Genomic DNA, 10,326 nt, shown 5'->3' with positions numbered 1-10,326 from the left:
TGGCTTTGCTGGCCTGGACTCAGAGTGATGGCACATTTCTTAAGGACCTACTGTGGGCTACGCACATATATGACAGCCCCACCCTCAGAGAGCTCATGGCATAATCAACTACCATACGGCAGACTGGCAGGGCTGCCCTCAGCCCAGCTGGCCCCTTTGGAAGAAATGGAGCAAAGCATCTTCTTCCAGGGGTGCACAGCCTCACAGCAGGCTGTGTAGTTTAGTGAGCAGAACGAGAGCCGGGGTTCACCTCCACACTCCCCGTCGGCAGCCACCTCTTTGCAGGAGATAGCCTGCATGACCTCTCACCTCAGCCTCTGCAGAGCTGCAAGAGACATATGTGGGAGATTTTGGAAAAGCCAGGAAAGGGGCCAATTAATTCTTGCTGGAGACAGGAATAGAGACCAAAAAGCTCTACTGAGGAGGCGACCGTTAAGCTGGACCTTTATGGATGGGCGGGGGGTTGCCAGGTGGAAAGAGAAGTCCAGGCAGAGGCAACAGCCAAGGCCAAAGCATGGGGGCAGGAAGTCTCAGCCTGTTCTGGGAGCAGGTAGGGCAGTACGTCCATGGGCAGGGAGTGGCTGCGGGGCAGACTGGGAAGGAGGCGCACCCTTCCCTTGCTCCCATCTCTATGCTGGCACATACCTAACAGAATACAGCTTCTCTGCCAACCAGAGGTCTCCTCTCCTGGAGACTGGGAGATGCTGTAAGACATGGATGGCATCTTATTCATCTCACTCAGTGGCAATAATAGTAACCATAATCATAGTTAACGGGTATTAAATATTTAACATCACCTACTGTGCTAAGTGCTCCACAGGCATTACCTCATTTCATCCTCAAACAACTTTGGAAATAAGTGCCATTATTAATCCCGTTTTACAGATGAGGATTCTGGGGTTTAGCTGGGTAAAGTAATGCACCTAAGGTCACACAGCTATTTGGTGGTGGAGCTAGAGTTGGAATTCAAGTCTCTCTGACCACAAGGCCCTTGTTCTATACCAACAAATGGACAGACAGATGGATGGATGGGTGGGTGGATGGATGAGTGGGTGGAAGAGAGAGAGGAACTAAGCAAAGAAGGGCCTTGAATGCTGTGCTGGGGAGCTTGAACTTTATTCCAAGGATGGTGGGGAGACATCAAAAGGCTGTAAGCAAGGAGAAACAGGTCAGGTTGGGGCTTTAGAGAAATCAGTTTGACAACAGTGGGAAGAGAGTTTAGAGCCAATGACACTTGAGCAGGAAGCCATTCTTCTAGCAAATGCCAATTCCCACTTGTGAGAGCCTCATTTCTCTAAGCACTGTGCTATTTCTCTTAGGGCAAGAAGTATTTCTATGTACACATGGAGACTATTGACAGAGGGGAACACTGAGGAAGGGGGACTCAGTGACGGGAAAGAGAGACAAGTGGTAGAATGCTGGCTAAGCTCTGGGGAGGAGAGCCCCAGGAAGGGAGGAGCCATAGAGTCAGTCTGCCTCCCCATTTCCGAGATGACAAGGCCCCCTCGGCTCCCAGCCAGGGCACACACTGCCCCATTGTGCACCTGGCACCGGAAGGAATGCAGCCAAAAGTGAGGCGGGTGTTGCATCAGAGTGCTAAGCCCTGGGATCAAGTGCTGGCCGGCAGCAGTGAAGGAATACGCAGGGTACCCGGGAGGACAGAGAACGGTGGAGCTTCCCCCACCTACACGAGAGGAGCCCGAGAGAGGTCCGCCCTGCAGGAGGCAAGCGTCTTCAGGCTGAGAGGGGCTCCCCGAGGGTCCCAGGACACAGCAGAGCTCACCATGCTGCTCTCCCTCACCCTGCTTCTCCTGATGGGGCTGTCTACGTGCGCCGTGGCAGGTGATGAGGAGCTGACACTCAGCGCCGAAGCAGGGTCCTGGGTAACGGTGACCCTGGAGGTACTTTTGGGGAGAGGCTCTGCCCAGAGCAGGGGATGACCCGTGGTGGAGGGGGCAGAAGATCCCCTCCATGGCTGCCAGGAGAGCAGGTTGTACACTGCAAGGCAGGTTGTCTGATTCCCCTCGGTGCGTAGGTTCAAGGCCATGGCACTTGGCCTGGCTGACCTCCAAAGGGGCACCCGCACATGGGAGTCACAGTGTGTGTGTGCATGTGTGTGTTTTATTTAACAAACATTTAACACATGCTATGTTTCTGACACTGTCCTAAATGCTTTATAAATATTAACCCATTTAATCTTCATATCAACCTTATGGGAAAGGTACAATTATTATTCCCATTTCACAGATGAGGAAACTGAGGCACAGAGAAGTCAAGTAGTTTGTCCAAGGTTACACAGCTTTAAAAGCACAAGTGCACACCTTGCCCAAGGTCTGATTCTGTGTTTCTGTGCATCGAGGAGATTTTCCAGAATTTCCTTTCAAGGGGATCACCTTGGGGCAGGATCACTGTTTTATCACACATGTAGAAACTTTTGTTTCCTGACAAGTACTGGTTTGATTGCCGGCCTCTTCTACTAAACTGAGTGCTGTCACTGGGGAGAAATCTAAACTTTAGAGCACGGCATCTGTGCCCCACCCCATCTGATCAGGGAGAAAAGGATCCTGACCTCAGGGAGCTCCCAATCTGACAGGGGGCAGACAAACAGGACCAGTGACAAGGAAGGCCTGCAGGAGGGCAGACAGACAAGGCCGAGCCTGGCTCCTTCCGGTCCTGGGAGGTGAGGACACAGGAAGAGCCATCAGATGAATAGCCATTTGTGGCGAGTCTTCTTCCTGGTTTGTCTGAACATGGAAATGTGTGCAGTTGAGAAGACGGCAGGCTGGGGAGACCCAGGTTCAACTCTCTGCTTCTCCACTGACTCCATGTGACCTTGGGAAGATCACTGATGCTCCCTGGACATCAGTTTCCTCACCTGCAAAATGGGGGGAGAGGGAACATGATCCCCCGCGTTCTTTCAAGCTTTGAGATGCTTTACGGGGTCCGTGCCAAACTCAGGGGACCTGGCCCAGGCACAGGGAAGCCGAGCTGTGTGACGGGGAGCTTGCTACACAGCCACACGGGAAACATCATCAATTTCAACTAGAGCTGCGGCTGGGTCTAATGCTTATTCTCCTTTCACTCTCATTTAGCATCCCTCTGCTTCCCGAGACACAGGGCATGGAACACAGGAACCACTAACATGAGTGAGGTGATGGAAGGAATGGTGGCACTGTCAGGGATGATCTGATTACTGCCCCAGATCTCAGGGATCCCCACCTGCAGTCACCCCTGGAGCTGCGGACTTGGGGTCACTGGATAAGGAGGGCTTCAGGTTGGGGCAGGAGTCCTTCCTGAGTGAAAGGGAATGAAGTCTTCTAAGGGGCCCCCAGAAACCCAGTGGGTAGGAGAAAAGGTGAGTCTTATTTAATTTATAAATAACCGTTCTTTCTAGCTTGCATTTGAAAGCTACCTTTTACCAAGGCAAAGTGGTTTTCATGAGCTTTTCAGAAATAGGTCCAAATCTCCAAGGAGACTTTCTCGTTCCTGACCAGGCTGGGTGACTCCAGCCCGAGACAGCTGCCCTAGCCGTTGATCTCCTGGAGAGGAGACAGATTGGAAGTGACTGAATTAGTCCAAGGCTTAGAAAACAATCTACTCCTGATCCCAAAAGTTGGGACAAGACGGGCTATGAGAGGCAAAAGGGTTTCCACTGTACCCCAGCCAGGCCTCTGGAGCTCAGCACCGCCCCTGGGGAAACTGGGGATGGAAGGACAAACCCCTGATCCAACACCAGCTCCCAGCCTCCGGGCAGGCGGCTTGTGTTACTCTAGGACTCTGTGCGCCTGTCCTCAGTCTTCCTGGAAAAGGAGACCCCATCCTTTTCCCTATCCCCAGACTGCCAGAGCAAGGGCCTTCATTGAGCATATGTATCCCACACATGCTGAGCTCCTGTGTGTACCAGACGCTATGCCAGGCACAGAGATAGAGAGATGTGAAGACAGTCTAATGAATGTCACTTACCGTACTCTTCCCACGACACAGCCTCTCTCTCTTTCAGCAGAGCTGAGCAGGCCCTTCTTCAGGGGCTCCAGTTAAGGCCAGAGAGGAAGAGGACTCTGGCCAAAGTCACAGAGGCTAATGGAAGCATGAGTGCTTAGACCCACAGCCCTTGGTCCAGAACATGTTCCCATGGGAGGCCCAGGCTCTAGGGAAGGGTAAATCTGGGACAATGAGGGGAGTGTGGGGGAAGAGGAGTGAGACCAGAGTCAGAGTGGGGTTAGAGGAGTAGCTGTCCCACCTTGCCTGCTGGGTGCCCACCCTAAGTCCATTACCTGCCCCCTCCTTGTCTATGTTAGAGACATTTCCTAAGATGGAGCAGAGCCCATGCTCTGGAGTCAGACTTCCCGAGTTTGAATCTTGGCTCTCTTACTTCCTGTGTGACCTTGGACAAGTCATCTAACCTCCATAAGCCTCAGTTTCCCCACCTGGAAAATGATGATAAATCACAATCCCTACTTTACAAGGTGGTTGTGAAGAGTAAATGAGATCATGACGTAGTGTTTGAGCCTCTGAGCCAGATGACCTGGCTTCAGGTTCTGGCTCCATCTCTCACTTCCTAGCTGGTGAGCTCAGACAAATTATTTAATCTCTCTGTGCCTCAGTGTTTCATCTGTAAAATGGTGACAGTTACAGTATTTACTTCACAGGGTTTTGGTAATGATTAAATGAGTTAATATATTCATGTGCTTCGAACACTGCCAAGAACATCGTAGGTGAAATTTAGCTATTATTATTATGCGCAGTATTGTGTAAAATATGTAAAAGAACCCAGTACCACCACACGTGTTATTGAGATTGTTATTGCTCAGGCAGCCCTGTCTCCTTGCCAACCTCCCCCCAACTCTAACTCTAATGAACTCTCTGCTTCTTCAGGAAGGCGTCATTCCCAGCATTCAGCTCCAGCTTCAGGAGGTGAAGAGGGGCAAAGCCAGGCAGTTCTTTGGGCTGATGGGGAAGCGGGTGGGAGGTGAGTTCTTTGGGCTGATGGGGAGGCAGGCGGGCACCCAGCAATGAGTGGTTCTGAGTGGGTTCTGTTATAACAAGCAGGGGCCCTAGCTTAAAGCCCAGGATCCAGGGTCCATTACTCTAGTCTGGTATGGGTTGCCCACGCAATGGGATGGGGTAGTGCCCATATAGATTATCATCCAAACCAGTACACTCGGAGAGTGTTAATTACACCAGGCAACAGCTATAAACCAGGCTGTCTCTAGCATATGGAGAGTATGGTCACCCTAAAGGTGCTGGCCGGTGCTTTGCACCCTGGCTGGTGCCCTTGCCTTCAATACTATGGACAACTTTGAAGAGCAGTGGTGAAGCTAGAGATCAGCATCTAGATGTGAGCAAAGCCAGGGGCCAAGCTTTCTAGTGCACTCTGTTTGGCTCACATAGAATTATTACAATGAACCTCTGTTCCCTGAGGGCACTCTCAGTGCGGTAATCACGTCCTAGGGGTTCAAGGAGACAGAGCAGTTTGGGGCAGAGAACAGTGTTCTCTTTTCTTATTGTCAACATTACATATATTTTTAAGTGGTGTTGGTGAGGGTATGAAGAAACTGGTGCTTTAATACACTATTTAGAGGACATGTTGACAATATCCATCCCAGTTGGAAATACACATACCTTTTCACCAAGAGCCTCACTTCAGAGAATTTATCAAATAGAAATGCTATTGACACATAAGCCCTGAGACAGTTGGACCAGAGTGTTCATTGCCAACTTGCTTATAAAGGTAAGAATTTGGAAACAACATAGAAATATCAGTACAGAATGATCAAAATATATTAGACACATCCATAGACTTTGTGGCCATTAAGGATAAGGCAGATCTGTGGAAAGATATGGAAAGATTTCCAAGATATTGGTTAAGTGGAAAAAGCAACTTATAAACAATATGTATGATAGGAGCCTACTTGTTTAAAAGAAAACTATATACTTACACATATATATATGCAAATACATAGGGAAAATCCTGGAAGGATAAATATCAAACTGTCAACAGGGGTTACATTTAGAATAGGAAGTGGAAGTGAGGGAGGGAGAGTAAAGACAGACTTTAATTTTTACTGTACTTCTATATTACTTGATTCTTTTTATAGTGGGCATGTATTCAAGGACTGCTTTTGTAATTAAAAAAAAACAGAGAAAACCAACCTGTGACCAAACACTTTTGGCCTTAGTTTCCTCCTCCACAAAACAAGGTTTGGACTGGGCCATTGCAGAGCTTTCTTCCAAATCCAACAACCCATGAGAAGCAGGGATGTGGGTATAAGAGAAATATTTCTTGAGCACCTACTATGCTCTCATCTGATTAGATCTCACAACAACATCCCATTTATCACCAGTGGGGAAACGAAGGTTCAGATTTTAAAGTACTTAACGAAGGTTAACCTTCGTTAACCTCAGGTGCCAATCACCCCAAAGTCTGTGCACTTCCCACTACTCCACACCGCCTCCTACCAGGAGCAGCTGAGTGGCTCAGCCACATGAGGACAAAGGGGAGTGACTGGAGTTTCCCTGAAGACCCACAAAGGCACCAAATCCCAAAGAGCCTTGAGCCCTTCCCATCTCACCATGCCCCTGGGGAAAGCCATACGGTCCTCATTCCTTCTTTCCTTCCCCCAGGAGTACCTCCCATCCAGCCAGAGAGAAGAACGGGTAAGTGTTGTTCAGACCTTCCCCTCAGCATGCTCCCTGGGGAGTACTGAGTTGTCTTGGCCACTAACAAGTCAGGGAAGTGAGAAAAGATGTGGTGTCCAGGGGCACACCAGGCTGGCATTGCAGAGGGTGGGGCCAGTGTGGTTTGGCCACATGCCAGGCTTCCGGGTTGTTGCCTGAGGGCAGTGGTCTATGATGCCCAGGGAGTAGCTGCAGAGATAAGGAGGAAATGGGGATGAATCTGCTTCTGCCAAAGGTTCAAGATTACCTCAGGTCTAAAGCATGGTTTGAGAAAAACTAATCAATCTATTTCCCACACTGCATCTGAAAAGATCTTTTTAAGGTTTGCTTTGTAGTCAGGAAGATTGGCCCTGAGCTAACATCTGTTGCCAACCTTTTTTTTTCACCCCAAAGCCCCAGTACGTAGTTGTATATCCTAGTTGTAGGTCCTTCTACTGCTTCTATGTGGGAAGCCACCTCAGCATGGCTTCATGAGCCGTGTGTAGGTCTGTGCCCAGGATCCAAACCGGCTAACCCTGGGCCACCAAAGCAGAGCGCGTGAACTTAACCACTATGCCACCGGCCCAACCCATGGAAGGATCTTAAAAGTGCAAATCTGAGTAGCCAGTACCTTGCCCAAAATCTTTCAGTGAAAAGATAAAATCAAAACAAACAACCTTTACCCACCACCCTTCAGTGCCCTCAGGATCAAGTCCAATGCCTGAACGCGACTCCAGCATCCTCTGGGGCTGCTCTCGCTGACTTGGCTCCCAGCCCCATCTCTCCTTCCCTGCCTGCCTGCCTTACCCAGATGGAGCTCGTCTCCATGGCCTGGGCACAATGCTGTCCTTGGCATATTGCACTGCACTGTACTCCTGGGTCACACAGCTGGTGTCCCTAGACTGGAAACTCCTCATGAGCAGGTACTAGGTCTGCCATCTCCTTTGTATCCCCAACTCCCAGCAGTTTCTATTAGAGGTACCCACTATGTGTTCATGAAAGCAAGGGCAGAAGGGAAGGAGAATGGAGGAGAAAGAGGAAGGAATCAATGAATGAATCAGTGAACGAATGAACCAATCCATAGTTTTTCCTCAACTCCCAAGATGATCAAGAAACGACTCCATTTACAACGCCCCAGCTCCGGCCCTGTCCCTGCCCTTCCTGTTCCCAAAGCAGCCTTCCTCTGCTGCACTCTGTCTTTCTTCTCTGTCTCTTCTCTCTCCATCACCAGGGAATCAGCGAGGACAAGTGGTCCCAGACCTCCTGGGCAAGGGAAGACCATCTACAGAAGGTAAGTGAGAGCCTCTAGTGGATTGCAAGGTATCATGGGAAAGGGGCCAGATACTTTGCTGCCAGTCTCCATAGTGGGGGCCATGCAGCTGGACAGACAGAACAGGCTCCCCACAAGCCATTAGGCAGAGGCCACAGAGAAGAGAGCAGTTGAGGGGCAGGGAAGTGGTCCCTCTGATGATCCAGGAGGGGCCAGCTGACGCCACAGAGAATGGTGTGTAGTTTTTCCGACCATGGCACATACTCCTTATTCCCTCACTAATCACTGATTGTTAAGAGAGTCATGCCTTTAGTCTTAAGATGTTTTCTGTCTTTAATAACTGTAAATAAGTGCAAATCACCCAGGTGAGTAATAACCTAAGCAGGTATCAGCTAACACCTTCTGGCAGGGGCCACAACCCCAAGAAGGCCCAACTATATGCTCAATAAATGGATGAACAGGCATGAAAGTAGATAAGTGAATCAGGCTGAGGGAAAGATCAATAGCTCAAGCCACCCAGCACATGAGGAAGGGTAGGGGGCGTCCCAGCTGGAAAGATGCTGAGCTCCAGTTTGCCTTCCCTAGTGCCTGACCTCTCCCCCAAGAGCTGCAGACTTCTGGACCCCTCTCTAGCTTCCCTGATGAACACCTGCTCCTTCCAACACAGGCTCTTCCCATAAAGATGGGAAAGTCCTCTATTTTCCCCCGAGATTTTTTCTAAGTGTCTGAGCCATTCCATTCAAAGGGCCATCAAAGTCACCCTAATACAAAATAGAAATGAATGCCCTCCGTGCAGTGTGGGCGGGAATCTTAAAGTCATCATTTTTCAGGGATGGAACACACCTTGCCCAAAGTCACGCAGTGAGCTAATAACAGAGCCAAGACTAAAAGCTGTGCCTACTGTTTCCCAATCCACGGCACTTTCCACGTCCCCAGGAGGGCATTTGGGATTGTGAATACAGGATTACCACTTCCCTTCCTTTAGAGAGGAAAACAGGGTTGGCTCGTTCCTGCTCTGGAGGCATTGACGATTGAGTAACAGCAGATACAGCACATGAACCTTCAATTTGATTGCCCAAGATATCTATAGCCGGAGAAACATGACTTAGGGACCTGGAGGGCCTCGGGAACAGTGACTAGGGAGGGCCTCCATGGGTGGAGGAGACAGACAAGACTCCCCTAACCACCGTCCAGGTACAGAACTCTTCCCAGGAAGAGAGGACGAGGACCACGGGTCAGAGTGAGAGCCCCTACCGCACATTTCCCAGTGGATGAAACCCCCTTTCTCCCTACCTGGACATTACAGCCGACCAGCCAGCCAGGCCAACCCTCTTCTCCGTGTTTCCTGTGCGTCCAACCTGGCCCTCTGAACTCACTGGGGTTCCCTCCAGGACTCTCAGTCTCAAGCAACGGTTGTGCATAAATATACTGTTCTCACAGTCGCAAACTGGAGTGATCTCTCCCTCAGCACTCAGAGCTCGCCTTTGACTACAGAGCAGGGTTGTCTCTCACCCAGTTCTTTGTCTTCTGTGCCCAGAACACAGTAGGGGCTCAATAAATGAATGAACAGTGAATGGCTTCTTCTCTGGTACAAGGCAGAGGGCAAGAATGTGGCCTGGCATGTCAGCAGGCCAGGAGGCCTTTTCCAGAATTGCAAAGGGAAATACTAAACAGCCTGGTCTCCACTCTCAGGTGGGAAAACAGGCTTGGGACACAGGTAAGGACAACAGCCCAGCCTGAAAACACTCTCCCTACCCGCAGCCAGGATCTCAAGGACCCAAACCCAGTGTCTTCTGACGTGGAGAAGAATCGGGTCCCAAGCCCTTCATCAATTCTCATGTATAAGGCGGCCCTTCGATTAACGGCTTTGCTTCTGGGACACAGGTGTCAGTCACTCCCTAAGCACCACTCGCCCTGAGCACCCACAGGAGCTGTTCCCACCCTCAGGGAGCCCAGTCTGATAGGGAGGCCACCGTCCCTGCCCCAGGGGTTTATGGGCAGGCAGGACACAGAGGCCCCCCAGATGCTTAGAAAGAGGCACATCAGCCAGAATGAAACTAGAGGGCAAACTTAGGTAAGAAGCATCGAGGTGCTGAACAAAGGACTGAGTTGGGAGGTGTGTGGGTTCATTAATTCACTAGGCTACAGAACATGTAGCTTCCCTGCGCCCCTCTCCAAAAAGAAGGAAACGCCTTCTAAGTTTTTTGGGGCAACTGATTCTTGGGGGCAGGGAGTGGCTAAGCTGTTTAAAAGGAGGGGAAGAAGGCATGGGTGGAGAGGGCAGACCCTTCATCTGGGTGCTGCGGAGTTTTAGCAGAGGCCTCTAAGGAGAGGCCAAATAGTGTCAGCACAACCAGCAAGGTTCTTCTATTCGACCTGTAGTGCAGGTCTCTGTCCTA

General features: G+C 50.3%; 1 protein-coding gene and 1 long non-coding RNA gene across 6 annotated transcripts; one reads left to right on the top strand and one right to left on the bottom strand.

The window, feature by feature from the left end:
* Positions 1-1,375: 1,375 nt before the first annotated feature.
* On the top strand, positions 1,376-9,513 carry TAC4 (tachykinin precursor 4). Of its 5 annotated transcripts, none has more exons than XM_070225747.1 (5): positions 1,376-1,883; positions 4,876-4,969; positions 6,625-6,657; positions 7,889-7,948; positions 9,122-9,501. In XM_070225747.1, exons 1-5 carry the CDS (start codon positions 1,416-1,418, stop codon positions 9,169-9,171), a joined length of 705 nt encoding a protein of 234 aa, XP_070081848.1. In that variant the 5' UTR covers positions 1,376-1,415; the 3' UTR covers positions 9,172-9,501. The 5 variants fall into 5 exon arrangements, with proteins under 5 accessions (XP_070081848.1, XP_070081847.1, XP_070081849.1 ...); XM_070225746.1 differs by having other exon boundaries at positions 1,377-1,883; positions 9,234-9,501; XM_070225748.1 differs by having other exon boundaries at positions 1,381-1,842; positions 9,234-9,501.
* LOC138916150 (uncharacterized) lies at positions 2,152-4,396 on the bottom strand. The gene is made up of 2 exons (XR_011422953.1): positions 3,413-4,396; positions 2,152-2,875 (listed from the first exon to the last, which is right to left on the bottom strand). It is a non-coding gene; the product is annotated as an uncharacterized lncRNA (long non-coding RNA).
* Positions 9,514-10,326: the final 813 nt, after the last annotated feature.

Source organism: Equus caballus, chromosome 11 (assembly GCF_041296265.1).
Source record: "Equus caballus isolate H_3958 breed thoroughbred chromosome 11, TB-T2T, whole genome shotgun sequence".
Taxonomy (NCBI): Eukaryota; Metazoa; Chordata; class Mammalia; order Perissodactyla; family Equidae; genus Equus; species Equus caballus.
Note: the sequence above shows the minus strand (reverse complement) of the source record. Positions and strands in the feature narration are given on the sequence as shown.